This window comes from Trachypithecus francoisi, unplaced genomic scaffold (assembly GCF_009764315.1).
Source record: "Trachypithecus francoisi isolate TF-2019V2 unplaced genomic scaffold, Tfra_2.0 Lachesis_group7, whole genome shotgun sequence".
Taxonomy (NCBI): domain Eukaryota; kingdom Metazoa; phylum Chordata; class Mammalia; order Primates; family Cercopithecidae; genus Trachypithecus; species Trachypithecus francoisi.
In genome coordinates this window covers 40,521,221-40,539,688 of record NW_022681472.1, presented here as the reverse complement: position 1 = coordinate 40,539,688, position 18,468 = coordinate 40,521,221, and the positions used below count along the sequence as shown (strand labels likewise).

General features: G+C 36.5%; 1 protein-coding gene across 3 annotated transcripts in view; it reads right to left on the bottom strand.

Annotated features, from left to right (window-relative positions):
* RALYL (RALY RNA binding protein like) overlaps positions 1-18,468 on the bottom strand; it is a 736,599-nt gene that overhangs the window by 90,472 nt on the left and 627,659 nt on the right. For all 3 annotated transcript variants that reach the window (XM_033202416.1, XM_033202415.1, XM_033202414.1), the window contains exon 4: positions 18,036-18,068. In XM_033202416.1, the coding sequence (XP_033058307.1) occupies positions 18,036-18,068 (33 nt within the window). The remainder of the gene's footprint in view (positions 1-18,035; positions 18,069-18,468) is intronic.

Here is an 18,468-nt window from a genome sequence, read left to right as displayed (position 1 = left end):
CAAAATAAATGTCTAAATATTTTACTAAATTCCTTATCAAGGATGACTTGTTGTTGTTATATTTGTAATAAGGAAGGAAAGCTCAATTTTTAGTCACAATAGCAGGAAACTATCCCTGTCTAGCAGGCTAGTTTAGAACAGCAACTGACATTGTTATCACATGATATTTTGCACATATACAGTGCCCTTCGAATGTTGAATTGATGCACTTAATGAAATTAGATAACTGTTCTTCACAGAAAGGGCAGCAATGCTATCAAATCCTTTCTCAAGAGCTTCAAACTAAAACCTGACAACTTAAGAAAATTAGGAATGAATGCTTTGATTTATTGGGCAGTCCCTTAATTTGTGACTTGGTGGCTTTACATGGGAATTTGAAGTGCTTAGTCTGCCATGGGCTGGATAATCAAAGGCCCATGATTTACAGAACACATCTTTAAAATAACTTTTCTAGAGAACCTCACTTTTAAAAAGGCTTTCAAGACTTTTAGTATCCAATTGGGCTATAATTGCATGATACAATAATTTAGCCAGTATCTGGAAGAAATGTCTCAACAAGTGTTTCATCTTTTATATGCTTTTCATTGAAGCTAAGGGGAAACTGTAGTTGGTTGCCTAACACTGAATAAAACTATAAGCACATTATCTCATTTTGAAGTTGAATGTGGCCAGCAGCTTCTAATGGTATATTTGGAATGTGATCTAGTGAAATTTTTACTAAGGAAATAATAACATTTCTAAAAACATGAAACATTTGAGGATTGACTTTTCATTTTAATATCTACCTTAGCATGCGAAAATATAGCCACTGAATGCATTTTTTTCCTGATAAGCTCTTAAAGTATAAGTGATGCATGGCTTTTGCTAATAGTTGGCAGCTATTGATTATACTATGATAGCTGACTTGTTCTGCAGAATAAAGCAGAAAATCCTTTTGAATCAAAAAGCATTTCTGTACTTTGAAAATGTCATTAAAAGTGTTGAAAAGGTCACATTTTGAGATTGATGAAATAAAGATCAGTCTTTCCTGGCTGGATGAACAGAATGTGATTGGGAAGTGAGGCTTTAAAACTTTTGCTAGCACTTTTATAGTGCAAATCTGGGATTCACAATGGCTCTAAAAGCAATAAATTACTTTTTATGTACATGATTATTTTCATGAATAATTAAAGCTATTATTTAGATGTTCAAGTGCAGATGAAACTCAGAAGAAAACATGAGGGGTTAAGATGCATGAAATTGCCAGCTTTGTAAGCAAAAGTCCCAGACTGGACTCCATTCCAAAATAGCTACCGATATTCTGTGTTTATTTATGGAGTTATCATAATGTCTCTGTATCTCACTTATTCAGTATTAGTGGAATGATGATATCTATTCTGTTTTTATGAGAATCAGTAAAGATTCATTGAAGAACACTAAATAAAGGATAATCAATACTTTGAACTGTCTGAAATAAATGCTATTTAAACTGCCAAAAATTATTTAGATAATCAAGTATTATTTAATTGAAAATTCAGTCTTCAGTATATTTAATGGAGCTAAAAAAAGAGAAATGAGTTCTCTTCAAGTAAGCTTAATTAGCTTTCTTTGAGATGAGTTGAAGGTAGTCGAGTGAAATCAGAGCACTTATTTTGCATTAGTTTTAGTGACTGCTTTCAGGACTGATATTAAAAGTATATGAGACTAAGATCTTATTTTAAATCAAAGCAGTAACAACTCTGTGCAGTATTGATTCTACATATGACATCTAATCTTAGCCACCATTTCTATTTTATTCATATACACATTCAGTAGATATATCTTTAAACAGCCTGATTATATGATTACCCTTTCTGATGTGGCTTGACACCTTAAAAAACTCATGTTCCAATGAGAACACATGGACACAGGGAGGGGAACATGACACACCAGGGCCTGTCAGGGGGTGAGGGGAAAGGGGAGGGAGGGCATTAGGACAAATACCTAATGCATGCGGGACTTAAAACCTAGATGACAGGTTGATAGGTGCAGCAAACCATCATTGCACACGTATACCTGTGTAACAAACCTGCATGTTCAGCACATGTATCCCAGAACTTAGTGTAAAATTATAAAAACAAAACAAAACAAAATCATATTCCTTGAAAACAGTACTGGTAGCAATAAGGAAACAGTGCTGGTTGTGTACATTAATACACATCCCAAAGCTCTGTTTGTTTTAAATGTGATTCTGAAACAACACTTAAGGTTAGTTCTTTCCCATGAGTGAGATCTTATGCATGTCTAGTTTACCGATTCATTTTCTTATGTAGAAATATTTGATGTCGGGCCGGGCGCGGTGGCTCAAGCCTGTAATCCCAGCACTTTGGGAGGCCGAGACGGGCGGATCACGAGGTCAGGAGATCGAGACCATCCTGGCTAACACGGTGAAACCCCGTCTCTACTAAAAAAAAAATACAAAAAATTAGCCGGGCGAGATGGCGGGTGCCTGTAGTCCCAGCTACTCGGGAGGCTGAGGCGAGAGAATGGCGTAAACCCGGGAGGCGGAGCTTGCAGTGAGCTGAGATCCGCCACTGCACTCCAGCCTGGGCGACAGAGCGAGACTCCGTCTCAAAAAAAAAAAAAAAAAAAAAAAAAAGAAATATTTGATGTCTATAAATTAGTTTGGCTAAATTAGAGTTGCGTGCTATGAAGTGGTCATAAATCCTTCATAGATTTTAAAGGGTTTCTCATAAGACTTGCTTTTTTAAAAAATATAAATAAATGGTGAGGATTGCTACAACCAAGAGTTCAGAGGGTAGAGTTAGATTATTTAGACAATATTATTTAAGTTACAATTTTAACAACATTTTATCTTAGAAACACGGACTAAATGACATCAAATTCGTTACTGGGCTGAGTGGATTTAATGATTAACAGGTTCTCTCTCTCTAATAGATTGATTTTTTTAATTCTATAATTTATTGTGATGAAAGATCTCATCAAATATTTTTGGGGCTGGGGTTGCCTATGATATATAATGATACCAATTTTTGAAGTAAAACTGATATGAATTGTGATATTGGGTTTAATGTGACACTTTATTATATGAACAAATTAGATAGTGGTGGAAGTGCTGATAACACTCTTTTGAAATATCATCAGCTATAAAGTACTGCACCACTGCTTTCTTTATAAGCAGAACTTAAATAAATCTATTTAATGATCCTATACATTTTCTTTCCTCCATGTAACACTATATTCCTGCCTGCTATAATCTGCAATTATTTCCTTTTCCCCAAGGAGAACATTTGCTGAAGAAATAAAAGCCATTTCAGGCACAATCAGCCCCTCTGTTTCTTAAGACATTTTTTTTTAATTGTAAAAGACTGAGGGAGAGTCTTTTTGATGACTCTACTGTATTTTACTGTTGAACAGTAATGAGCTCCTGCTTCTTAAAAATGCATCCAGGAGACCATGCATTCAAGACGCCACTGTCAAAATATGCACATACATGATTGATTACCCAATTTATTGGTGATATTGTATATGCCATCATAGTGTAGTTTAAATGATTTTGACAAGTACAGAAAAGTGTCATTGACATGTGCAGAAATAAATGATGGGTTTAAGCTTTCAAATGTTTTTACAGCATTTCACTGACTGGCAGGTTGATAAATTAAAATTATAGTTGTAGCATCAGGCCTGAAAGCACAACTGCTTTAGATTACAAAAATAGCGCTGTGGAAACTTTGTGTACTCTCCAGAGAAGTAGCCTGGAGGGCTTTGGGGAAAAAAATGAACCAAATGCAGTTGGTAAAGAAATCATTAATTTTGTGGTAGCACTGTCTGAGTCTAAAAAAAACCCCAAAAAAGTAGATTTTTAGAAGAAAATTGGCTTTATCTCCTTATCCCTTTTTCCCTGCAGACATAGAGAAAATTGAAACCGCATCATCAAAAGACAGGCATTGAATTGGTCATTAGTAATTCCATGATGTTAGATGGGCATATTTAAAGCTTAGGGACAATTTCTTGTTAACCTTCCCTTAGTTTCAACACTATACATGGATTTTAGCTTGTCATACTGTCACCATGATCCCATCAAGTCTAACTGAGAAAACTTTAAGACATCACTCACTCACTGATTTCAACATTCTTAAAGAAAATGCGATTTCATCAGGCATTTTCTTTACATTCTTATTTCATTCTATTCAAGCCTTGCATCTTTTCAAGTCATGCCTGAACTTCTGCAGCCGCTTTATAAGTGGCTCACTTTGGATAACATCACTCTTCAGTTAAAAGCAAAACAGTCAAGCAGGTATACATCATTGAGTGGCTCCACTTCACCCATAGAATGAGCAGAAAGCTCCTTGTATTAGGATAATTTCTCAATACAGATTCTCCCTGAATTTGCCAATCTTATCTTTTGTCTTTTCCTGAATCTTCCTAGCTCACTAGACTGGAATGTCTGATATGCTGGGTACGGTGCCTTCTCTGCTGCCACTCATCCAACTCTGTCTCCCAGGAATGCCATTTTAATAGCTCTGTATTGAATTCTTACCTCACCTTGAAGAAAAACTCAGCTCCTACTTTTGTCTTGAAAATTTTCCTAATAATCTGACCAGTTTCTTTAACTTCTCAATTCCTAAATACTTCATAGACAACTATCATTTGATGGCATTAATATAGATCTGCTTTTGCTTTTATGTGCTCTCTACCAACCATCCCTAAATTAGCATTGCTTTCCCTCTTTCATGTTCCTATTATTAAAGTTTTTAATATTGTACTCCATATTTTATATCACTCTAAGTACAGTCCAGAATTGTCTTCCTGTCTTCAGGCTGCTGTTTTGTTTTTTCTTGTCTCTCTTCCTCAGCGATCGCCCCTAGTAAGGCAGTCTATCACTCCTGTTCTGATTTTGCTCTCTTCTGAATTGAGAATTTGATTCTCTTAACACTTCTAAAATATTCAGGCCTTTGGATTCAATTGGTTAACATTTCTGTGATTCAGTGAAACTTTAGAAAAGATTTATAATATAACTTAATTGCTGCACAGAATGTTTTTAATAATTGGTATTTATTTCCTGTTTACTATGTCAGACACTAAGTATTATCTCATTCCTAACAGCTGTTAAGAGTTAGTTATGACCTGGCATGGTGGCTCACGCCTGTAACCCCAGTACTTTTGGAGGATGAGGTGGGAAGATTGCTTGAAACCAGGAGTTTAAGAACGGCCTGTCCAACACAGTGAGATCCCATTTCTACAAAAGATAAGAATTAGCCAGGTATGGTGTCTCATGCCTATAGTTCCAGCTACTTGGGAAGCTGAGGAGGGAGGATCACCTGAGGCTGGGAGGTTGAGGCTGCAGTGACTGTGATTGCACCACTGAACTCCAACCTGGGAGACAGAGTAAGAACCTGTCTCAAAAAAAATTACTTAATAATAATAATAATAATAAGAGGTTAGTTACTTACTACCTTAGGTGAGCAAATGGAGACTCAGGAAAGTTAAATTGCCAAAGCCATCTATCCAGGAAGTGGCAGAATGGGATTCAGAGGAAGGAAATCAAATTACAGAACTTGTGCTGTTAAAGTAAGTGGCTAATACTATAATCATATGTAGCATCTGTTACTAAATGTGAGGTTTCCTACAAAACCTGGATAAATGTAAAATAACATGAATCTTTAATAAGAACGTCAAGGTTTAATAAAGTTTTCATAACAGCAGAAGTATATTGAAGATCTAAATTCTGCTTCAAGACTGGAAAGAAAAGGGAGAAAATATCCCTCAAGGAAAATGGTTTCGCAAACTACAGCTGTTAGCAATTATAAGATCATTTTTGGATGCAGGGCAAGCTTTGTTGCCCTGACAGTATTTACTCTTTCTTTTTTGGATTTAGTAGAATAGATCCTGTGCATCTCAAAGGATTTAGGAGATCCAGGCTTGGCTGGGCCATGCTTAGCTCACACATACAGTCATTGCTTCACTAGAGATAAATATAATAATTCTGATATTTTTATCCTTGATGTATTCTTTTTACATATTTCTTTTTATAATTTTAAATTTTCTAATGTTAACTTTGTGGGTGCATAGTAGGCATGTGTATTTGTAGGGTATATAAGATATTTTCACACAGACATGCAATGTGTGTAATAATCACATCAGGGAGAATGTGGTGTCTATTCTCCCAAGCATTTATGCTTTGTGTTACAAACAATCCAATTACACTCACAGAGTTACTTAAGATGTACAATTATGTTCTTATTGACTATAGTCACCCTGTTGTGCAATCAAATAGGTCTTATTCATTCTTTCTAAATTTTTTTGTATCCATTAACCATGCCCCTGGCCCCGCCGTGATGTATTCTTGAAGATCTTCCAGCCAAAACTAGGAAATAATATATTCTGAGATACATAACTTTTAAATTGTTCTGAGTTATTTAAATTATTCTGATACAGAGAAAAAAATCTAAAGTTTTTTTACCCACGTAATAAACATCCTCATAATAAAGCTACTTATGAAAAACTTCATCAAATGAAAAATTGGTATAAATCAATATTTAATTTCAAATTACAACTAATTCATATTAAAGTCTTCTTAAAAGTTCAACTTCATGCTGAAGAGACAAGAAGAAATAATTCATGTGGAGTTTCCTTTGGTGCTGTGGGTGTATGTTCAAAGTGGCTCAGTGTCTGCAAGGTATCAACCGTCAGTGCTTGAAGAAACTTCATGCATTTTTTGACATGTAATTTTACAGTGGATATCTCAACCTTCAAATAAAGGATCTTTGATTCCTTCTCATTTGTATTTTTCATTAAAAAGTTGTAAATAGCTTTTTCAAGGCAAGACTGGTTTTAAACTAAGATTTATATATTAGACTCTTAATTGAGATGATCACTCTGTGCTTATTCACCTTTCTTTTTTTTTTATTTTTTGAGACGGAGTCTCTCTCTGTCTGCCAGGCTGGAGTGCAGTGGAACGATCCTGACTCACTGCAACCTCTGACTCCCTGGTTCAAGTGATTCTCCTGCCTCAGCCTCCCGAGTAGCTAGGATTACAGGCATACACCACCATGTCCAGCTAACTTTATATTTTTAGTAGAGCTGGGGTTTCACCATGTTGGCCAAGATGATCTCGATCTCCTGACCTCGTGATCCGCCAGCCTCAGCCTCCCAAAATGCTGGAATTACAGGCGTGAGCCACAGCACCTGGCCTTATTCACCTTTCTAAATGAAAACTTGATGACTATTTTCTATCAGCTTATTTCCAAGATCAGATTCTATCTGATGCAACGTTGAAAGGAACCATTCTCCTAGTAGAATTTTATTATATTAATTGCTCCAAAATATAATGTTTCAAGGATGATTGGAATATGAGCCCCCAAACTTTAGCCCTCCATTAAAAAGCAAGGTTGCTTAACATCTTAAAAAAAGTTAAGGTGGGCAAGAACTTTAATATTCAAATTTATTTTATAAATGTATTTTATTTATAATAATATAAACATATTCAATATTATGCATTTATAATAAATTTAAATATAATAGTAAATATATAATATACTTACAATAGTTTAAAATATAAAATATTACTATTTAATAAACAGACATTTATTAAATATTGCATTTATATTATTTAATATTTTGAAGTTTACAATTTATTATGATCCCAGCTTTAGGCCTAAGATGACATCAGAATGAATTTATATATACTTCGGCATAGGCAGTGTGGAGGCTTCCATGGCATTTATTCTGGGCTCTTTGCATCTATCCTGGTCTCTGTTAAGTGAACTCCAAGATAGTTCTAGTTCAATGTGGCTGCCTCCACCACATGCATTTAAAACAGGGAGGGATTATGAGATATTATATTTCAAAGATTTTCTGAAGGGACTCCAGAGATGATAAGTGTTTATAATGACAACTTGCGCATGTGTGTATGGAAAAAAATGGAGGGGGATGGAAGCACCTTGTAGATGATGGCTTCCAGGCCTCACTGGTATCAGAATCACCTAGGTAGCTTTGGAAAACACTGCCTCTGTTGATCTACCTGGACAAACAGAATCACACTTTGAGATGAGCCTTCATGCCTCACTCTAGGTGTATTAGAGGGAAACTACATGAAATGAACACTGGTGGGGGAGCGGGTTTCCCCCCCAATGATATTATTTTAGAAATCATTTCCTGGTGCATATGAAGAAAGTTCTTTTTATATCATATATATAGTTGCAGCTCAGAGACCTGAGATTTCACTCAACTTCTTTTCACAAGTCCATGATCTTTCTCAGTAAGGAAATAATTTTCTGTAACTTTCTTTTACAGTTTTTTTTTTCCACTGCAATATTCAGATTGGGTCTATGTTGTGACCAAAACATTTTATTTCAAAATTAGTACAGCACATTTATCCAGGGAAGAATTTGGCTCCTCAATTTATTTTAAGATGAGATGCATATTAAAATGTATCAATATTCCTACTTAAAAAATTTAAATGACAGTTACCAGTATTCATCATTAAAATCTGAAACATCTGTACTCATATTGCTTGATAACTCATTTCATGACAATTTTTATTTTTCCCCAATATAATAACTTCTGTTGGTTTTTATAATGAGACTTTTGTTTTTTTATAATGTAACTCAAAACACTGCCTATAAAAATGGAGATTTATTCTATGAACTATTTTAAAGGTTTCGGATTGACTCTTTATAACATGATACATAAATATACCTTCCAGAATTGTAATAATAGCTAACATTTATGAGCAATTCTTATGTGCCAAAAACTGTGCTAAATGTTTGATATAAATTATCTGAATCTTTTAAGCTCCATTTCACAAACAAGAACCTGAAGCTTGGGAGTTTAAGTAATTGCCTAAACTAACACATGTAGCTTGTAAGTGTCCAAGTCTATGAGGGCGAAAGCAACTTTCACCAGTGCATATTAACAAATACTTTAAGACACTGATGGGCAGTGGACTGAAGTATGCAATATTTAGCAGTGATTTATTCATTAATATAATTCACACATTTTTATTGAACATAGAATTAAAATTAATGTGAGTGAGGTGTGCTGGGGACAAATTCAATGTTATATACTCACATATCAACTGATACAATAAACCATAGACCATGCACTTATTCTGGCATGTGACTATGGATTAAAAGTCATAAATTTGATCTCATGGAGGATAGGAGGCAGGACTAGACTGTAGTTCCCACTCGGACAGACAGAGCAGCATGAAGAGGCTCGTGTGGTGAATTTTAGCTCCAGGTCAACTGCATAGAACGAACCAGCAATCCCAAGAGGACCCACAGACCCTCTGAAGGAGGTGGAGTGCTCCTGCAGGACCCAGGAGACACCCCAAATACTGTGAGTGCCCCAACTGCAGAATTGGGAAAGGGAGATCCTCCTCTCCAGAACACACACCCCTGACTGGAGAAACTGAAGGTCTGTTTGCGGAAGAAGTTTCTGACCTTATCTGGAGCTGAGTCAATTTCAAGAGCTGAGTGAAATACCAGGGGTAGAGGAAGCAGTGGGAAAGGCCCTGGGAGTGTGCTGGGTCTTCAAGCAGGCCATTCCTGCCTGGCACCACAGGGATCCATCAGGAGAGTGACCAGAGGAGTGGGGAAAAACACCACAGGGAGAAGGAAATCTCCAGCCGAACTTTGTAGCAACTTGAAAGGGGCAAGAAGCCTCCTGGCCAAAACTCAAGGGAGAGTGGGAATCCAGTGTGCAGACTCTACAGGCTGGGGAAGAACCAAACCCTTTTCTTTCGCAGCTGGGAGGCAGATAGCCTGGGGCAAGTTCTCAAGCCTGGCTCACCCACTGCCTGGAAACCAACTTGGGACTGTTAGTGGTGGCATGGTGGGAGTGAGACCGGCCCTTTGGTTTGCATGGGAGCTGGTTAAGCCCTGTGTCTGCCAGTTTTCTCTCACTTCTCTGACAACCTGCATGACTCAGAAGAGGCAGGCATAATCCTTCTAGGTACACAACTCCATTGACCTGGAAACCTCATCCCCATCCCCCACAGCAGCCACAGCAAGATCCATCCAAGGAGAGTCTGAGCTCAGACATGCCTAGCCTTGCCCCCACCTGATGGTCCTCCCCTACTCACCCTGGTAACTGAAGACAAAGGGCATATAATCTTGGGAGTTCTAGGGCCTCACCCACCACTGGTTCCTTTCCATATTACTACAGCTGATGCTCCCTGGAAAGTGCCACCTCCCAGCAGAAGGCCAACCAGCACAAAAATAGAGCATTAAACCACCAAAGCTAAGAATCCTGACAGAGTCCATTCATCACAGGACTCTGCAGACAACCCCCAGTACCAGCCTGGAGCTGGGTGGACTTGCTGGGTGGCTAGACCCAGAAGAGGGACAACAATCACTGTAGTTTGGCTCACAGGAAGCCACATCCATAGGGAAAGGTGGAGAGTATTACATCAAGGGAACTCCCTGTGGGACAAAAGAATCTGGACAACAGCCTTCAGTCCTAGACCTTCCCTCTGACAGAGCCTACCCAAATGAGAAGGAACCAGAAAACCAACTCAGGTAATATGACAAAACAAGGCTCTTTAACACCCCCCAAAATCACACCAGTGCACCAGCAATGGATCCAAACTAAGAAGAAATCCCTGATTTAACTGAAAAAGAGTTTAGGAGGTTAGTTATTAAGCTAATCAGGGAGGCACCAGAGAAAGGTAAAGCCCAATGCAAGGAAGTCCAAAAAGTGATATAAGAAGTGAAGGGAGAAATATTCAAGGAAATAGATAGCATAAAGAAAAAAAAGAATAAATTCAGGAAACACTGGACACACAGAAATGCAAAATGCTCTGGAAAGTCTCAGCAATAGAAATGAACAAGTAGAAGAAAGAAATTCAGAGTTCAAAGACAAGGCCTTCAAATTAAACCAATCCAACCATGACAAATAAGAAAATATGAACAAAGCTTCTAAGAAGTCTGGTATTATGTTAAATGTGACCAAACCTAAGAATAACCAGTGTTCCTGAGGAAGAAGAGAAATCTAAAAGTTTGGAAAACATATTTGGGGGAATAATTGAGGAAAACTTCCCTGGCCTTGCTAGAGAACTAGACATCCAAATACAAGAAGCACAAAGAACACCTGGGAAATTCATCACAAAAATATCATCGTGTAGGCACATTGTCCTCAGGTTATCTAAAGTTAAGATGAATGAAAGAATCTTAAGAGATATGAGACAGAAGCACCAGGTAACCTATAAAGGAAAACCTATCAGATTAACAGCAGATTTCTCAGCAGAAACCCTACAAACTAGAAGGGATTGGGGCCCTATCTTCAGTCTCCTTAAACACAACAACTATCAGCCAAGAATTTTGTATCCAGCGAAACTAAGCATCATATATAAAGGAAAGATACCATCTTTCTCAGACAAACATGCTGAGAGAATTTGCCAGTACCAAACCACCGCTACAAGCATTGCTAAAAGGAGCTCTAAATCTTGAAACGAGTCCTGGAAACATATCAAAACAGAACTTCTTTAAAGCATAAATCAAACAGGACCTAGAAAACAAAAATACAAGTTAAAAAGAAAAAAAACAAAACCAAAACCAAGGTACGCAGGCAACAAATAGCATGATGAATGCAACAGTAGCTCACATCTCAATACTAAACATTGAATGTAACTGGCCTAAATGCTTTACTTAAAAGATACAGAACTGCAGAATGGATAAGAACTCACCAACCAACTCTCTGCTGCCTTCAGGAGACTCACCTAATACATAAGGACTCATATAAACTTAAAGTAAAGGGGTGGAAAAGGGCATTTTATACAAATGGACACCAAAAGTGAGCAGGGGTAGCTATTCTTATATCAGATAAAAGAAACTTTAAAGCAACAGCAGTTAAAAGAGACAAAGAGGGACATTATACAATGGTGAAATACCTTGTCCAACAGGAAAATATCACAATCCTAAACATATATGCACCTAACACTGGAGCTTCCAAATTTATAAAACAATTACTAATAGACCTAAGAAGTGCGATAGACAGCAACACAGTAATAGTGGGGAACTTCAATACTCCACTGACAGCACTAGACAGGTCATCAAGACAGAAAGTCAACAAAGAAACAATGGATTTAGAATATACCTTGGAACAAATGGACTTAACAGATATATACAGAACATTTCATCCAACAACTGCAGAATACACATTCTATTCAACAGTGCATGGGACTTTCTCTAAGATAGACCATGTGATAGGCCATAAAATGAGCCTCAATAAATTTAAGAAAATTGAAATTACATCAAGCACTCTCTCAGACCACAGTGGAATAAAAGTGGAAATCAACTCCAAAAGAAATCTTCAAAACCATGCAAATACATTGAAATTAAATAGCCTGCTCCTGAATGAGCATTGAGCCAAAAACAAAATTAAGATGGAAATTTAAAAATTATTTGAACTGAACGACAATAATGACACAACCTATCAAAACCTCTGGGATACAACAAAGATGGTGCTAAAAGGAAAGTTCATAGCCCTAAATGCCTACATCAAAAAGACTGAAAGAGCACAAACTGACATTCTAAGGTCACACCTCAAGGAACAAGAGAAACAAGAACAAACCAAAACCAAAAACAAACCCAGTAGAAGAAAGGAAATAACCAAGATCAGAACAGAACTAAATGAAATTGAAATAAGAAGAAACAATACAAAAGACAAATGAAACAAAAAGCTAGTTCTTTGGAAAGATAAATACAACTGATAGACCATTAACAAAATTAACCAAGAAAAGAAGAGAGAAAATCCAAATAACCTCATTAAGAAATGAAACAGGAGGTATTACAACTGACACCACTGAAATACAAAAGATCATCCAAGGCTACTATGAACACCTTTATGCACATAAACTAGAAAACCTAGAAGAGATGAATAAATTCCTGAAAAAAATACAATCCTCTTGGCTTAAATCAGGAAGAATTAGATACCCTGAATAGACCAATAACAAGCAGGGAGAGTGAAATGGTAATTTAAAAATTAACAACAAAAAAAATGTCCAGGACCAGATGGATTCACAGCAGAATTCTACCAGACATTCAAAGAAGAATTGGTACCAATCTTTTGACACTATTCCAAAAGACAGAGAAAGAAGAAACCCTCCCTAATTTATTCTATGCAGCCAGCATCACCCTAATACCAAAACCAGGAAAGGACATAATCAAAAAAGAAACTACAGACCAATATCCTTGATAAACATAGAATGCTAAAATCATTAACAAAATACTAGCTAACGGAATCCAGTAACATATCAAAAAGATAACCCACCATGATCAAATAAGTTTCATATCAAGGATGCAGGGATGGTTTAACATATGCAAGTCAATAAATGTGATATACCACATAAAGAGAATTAAAAATAAAAATCACATGATAACCTCAATAGATGCAGAAAAAGCATTCGACAAAATCCAGCATCCTTTTATGGTTAAAACTCTCATCTCTCAATGTAATAAAAGCCATCTATGAAAAACCCACAGGCAACATAATACTGAATGGGGGAAAAGTTAAAAGCATTCCCTCTGAGAACTGAAACAAGAAAAGGATGCCCACTCTCACCACTCCTCTTCACATAGCACTGGAAGTCCTAGCCAGAGCAACTAGACAAGAGAAAGAAATAAAAGGCATATAAATCGGTAAAGAGGAAGTAACACTGTCACTGTTTTTGCTAACAATATGATTGTTTTTCTTGAAAACCCTAGAGACTCCTCCATAAAGCTCCTAGAACTGATAAAAGAATTCAACAAGGTTTCTGGATAAAAGATTAATGTACACAAATCAGTAGCTCTGCTACACACCAACAGCGACCAACCTAAGAATCAAATAGAAAATGCAACCCACATTACAATGGCTGCAAAAAAATTTAAAATACTTAGGAATATACCTAATCAAGGAGTCAAAAAACCTCTACAAGGAAAACTACAAAACACTGCTGAAAGAGACCACAGATGACACAAACAAATGGAAACACTTCCCATGCTCATGGATGGGTAGAATCAATATTGTGAAAATGACCACACTGCCAAAAGCAGTCTACAAATTCAGTGCAATCCTCATCAAAATACCACCATCATTCTTCACATAATTAGAAAAAACAATTCTAAAATTCATATGGAACCAAAAAGAGCCCGCATAGCCAAAACAAGACTAAGCAAAAAGAACAAATCTGGAGGCATCACACTACCTGATTTCACACTATATTATAAGGCAATAGTCACCAAAACAGCATGGTACTGGTATAAAAAATAGGCACATAGACCAATGGAACAGAGAAGAGAACCCAGAAATAAACCTAAATACTTACAGCCAAATGATCTTCGACAAAGCAAGCAAAAATATAAAGTGGGGAAAAGGACATCCTATTTAACAAATAGTACTGGGATAATTGGCAAGCCACATGTAGGAGAATGAAACTGGATCCTCCTCTCTCACCTTATACACAAATCAACTCAAGATGGATTAAAGACTTAAATCTGAGACCTGAAACTATAAACATTCTAGAAGATAACATTGGAAAAAACCTTGTAGACATTGGCCTAGATTTCATGAGGAAGAACCCAAAAGCAAATTCAATAAAAACAAAGATAAATAGTTGAGACTTAATTAAACTAAAGAGCTTTTGCATGGCAAAAGGAATAGTCAGCAGAGTGAACAGACAACCCACAGAGTGGGAGAAAATCTTCACAGTCTATACATCTGACAAAGGACTAATATCCAGAATCTACAATGAACTCAATCAAATCAGTAAGAAAAATACAAACAGCCCATCAAAAAGTGGGTTAATGACATGAATAGACAGTACTCAAATGAAGATACACAAAGGGCCAAGAAACATATGAAAAAATGATCAGCATCACTAATGATCAGGGGAATGCAAATCAAAACCACAATGCAATACTACCTTACTTCTGCAAGAATGACCGTAATCAAAAAATCAAAACACAGTAGATGGAGGGGTGAATGCAGTGAACAGGGAACACTTCTACACTGCTGGTGGGAATGTAAACTAGTACAACAGTTTACAGTGTACTAATTTACATTCCTAGTACATTTTCTAGTACTAGTGTACTAGAAAACAGTGTAGAGATTCCTTAAAGAACTAATAGTAGAACTACCATTTGATCCAGCAATCCCACTACTGGGTATTCATCCAGAGGAAAAGAAGTCATTATATGAAAAAGGTACTTGCACATGCATGTTTATAGCAGCAGAATTCACAATTGCAGAATCATGGAACCAACCCAAATGCCTATCAATCAAAGAGTGGATAAAGAAATTGTGGTATATATTTATATGATGGAATACTAAGCAGCCATAAAACGAAATGAATTAATGGCATTTGCAATAACCTGGATGAGACTGGAGACTATTATTCTAAGTGAGGTAACTCAGGAATGGAAAACCAAACATCGTATGTGTTCACTGATAAGTGGGAGCTAAGCTATGAAGATGGAAAAGCATAAGAACAATACAATGGACTTTGGGGACTTGGTGGGGGGGGAAGGTTGGGAGTGGGGTGAGGGATAAAAAACTACAAATATGATGCAGTGTATACTGCTTGGGGGATGGGTGTACCAAAATTTCACCAATTACCACTAAAGAACTTACTCATGTAGTCAAATATCACCTGTACCCCAATAACTTGTGGAAAAAAAAGAAATGGGTATAAAGCACCAGGAAAAAATAAAAAAAAATTTACTTATAAAAAATAACAACTTCGAGAGAACAAAAAGTCATATATTTGAATAATGGTACTTATGAGTAGACTGCCTTGTGCCTAGTATGCTTATATGTGTCCACTGATTCACTTCTGTCCATCTTCTCACTGAACAAGGTAGGAGAGAGATACATACATACTTTTATTTTTTTGAGACAGGGTCTTACTCTGTTCCCTACGCTGTAGTGAAGTGGTGTGATCTTGGTTCATTGTAGCCTCAACCTCCTGGGCTCAAATGATTCTCCTGCCTTAGCTCCCAGGTGGCTAGGACTACAGGCATGGCACCACGGCCAGCTAATTTTTGTATTTTTTTGTAGAGATGATGTTTCACCATGTTGTCCAGCCTGGTCTCAAACTCCTGAACTCAAGTGAGTCGCCCACCTTAGCATACATACTTTTGGACAATCTTATTTAAAATAATTTTCTTTAGGGAATAGAAACATTTAGCTATAAATTAAAATATCCATTCAGCAGAATCATTTGGGTTGCTTTTCACACACTTTTAAGAAAAGCAATATATTATGTGTGCCATTCTAATTTTCCCACTTTGAGCATTTGCTGAGTGATACATTATTATTATTTTGGGGGGGAAGTTTTTCTCAGGGTTCTAATACTCAGTGCTAAACTCCTGAAAAGTTAAAACAAAGATTACTTAGGGTCTGCCTTTTAAAACAGAAGTATGCAATAAAAAAGGAATTTCATCTCAGAATAGCCAGAACAGTAAAGGCTGCACAGAAACTGCATGAAGTGAGGCGTGAAGAGAAGCTATTTCAGGCCTTTTGACTTGAGGGCAGATACATATGCATTCAAACTAAAAGATTTCTTCAGGTGTAGAGATTTTTAACAATAGGAGCTGATGATCAATGTAGGGAAAAAAGCATGCTTTATTTCCTTTTTTGGGCCAGACCAACTCGACCTTTCATTTTCCATGTAGTCTTCAAATAAATATAAATATTCCATTTTTTGTCTTCCACATCCCCTAACAATTATTTTGATTTCCATGATTTGAGTGGCTTTCTGAAAAGCTTTTATGAAGAGTAGAAAGGAATTGGGAGCCATGTTGTTGAATGAGTGATAGAAATATTCAATGGCCATGTACAAAGTAATAAAAGAAAATTGATCTGGTCACTTAAAAATCTAACCCCATTCCATGTTTCTGGTCATTAAGTATCAGTATTGTGGCTGCCTATATATGACAGCTTTTTTTCCCTCATCAAATATAACACGATTTCTGTAGGCAAGACATCATATTTTTTACCACTTTTTGATACAATATCATCTATAATATTGATGGTGCAAAAGTCCTTTCATAATACACTTTAATATATTAGTCAAAGGAGTATTTGATCAGATACAAACAACATTGCTTATTCTTAATTAGTTTGAAATGCCTAAAAATAGAACATGTGCACTCATGTAAACAACATATTATTATTATTTTATTACTACTACTTTTTGAGACAGAGTTTTGCTCTGTCGCCCAGGCTGGAGTGCAGTGGTGCAATCTTGGCTCACTGCAACTTCCGCCTCCCAGGTTCAGGCAATTCTCCTGCCTCCTAAGTAGCTGGGATTATAGGTGTGTGCCACCATGTCCAGCTAATTTTTGTATTTTTAGTAGAGACAGAGTTTCACCATGTTGGCCAGGCTGGTCTTGAGATCCTGACCTCAGGTGATCTGCTCGCCTCCCAAAGTGCTAGGATTACAGGCATGAGCCATCGCGCCCGGCCAACAATGTATTATTCTTAAGATATATTTTGTGACTAAGAAGGATACTGTCAGAGCAGGCAAGCATTCGTCTTATCTAAATTTGCCTCAGGGTTCCTCAGCTTTGGGTGCAGAGAAGCCGTCAATGTGAGTGAGCTGGAGAAATTAAAATGAAATGAGAGCTAAGGAGAAAAGATAGATATTGATTGTGAAGACAGACTTAGGGAAGGGGGTGAAGAAACAGTGAATAGAGTAGATTGAAAAGAAATGGAGTATAGCAATGCGTACACAGGCTTGGAATGGTGAAGCTGTGGCTCAGAGGAATTTTTAGGACCTACGTGAGTATATTTTTGCATGAAGAGAATATGGATGATCACTGTGTACCTTGTTTAGGCTTTATGGAAGATACAGGATTTCATATACATTCATTAGCTGCATTTCTGAGGTCACAATACAACCTAGGGAGCATTTTAGTTAAGTCTTTATAAAACATAGATACCAACGTTGCATGCAATGATATGTTATGATTATGAATATGAGGTTAAATGACTGAAAATACCATCTCAGAAATTCTTGGTAATTTGAATTAAATAATTAATACTTATAAAGTATTTAAATACATACTTACCCAACAGACAGGAAAGGTTCCTTTGATTCAAGTCTATGAAAAAATATGAAAATTTTCTTTTAATATAACAATTTGCTGTATATTCAAAAACTGTTTTTACATGAACCTGACAAAATTATACTTTTTTGGATGAAAATGCATAATGCAGCACCAGTAAAAAGCTATAAATAATACATTAAGACCTAATCTGGACTAAGTAAATTTGCAGCTGGATTAATGCAGAAGCTACATAAAATGGGAGAGTCTTGGAATGAGGACATAACATTTAACTGATATATTAAGATGATCATAGTATTAGTCTAATTCTGATTGCACTCTCTGTATCTACCCATTTTCTTTATTCACGGTAATGTGTTTGTAGAAGTTTCTATATATCTATTTGTGGTGGTTGTAATAGTGAAATAATTTATAATGTACTTGTTACATGTCAGCT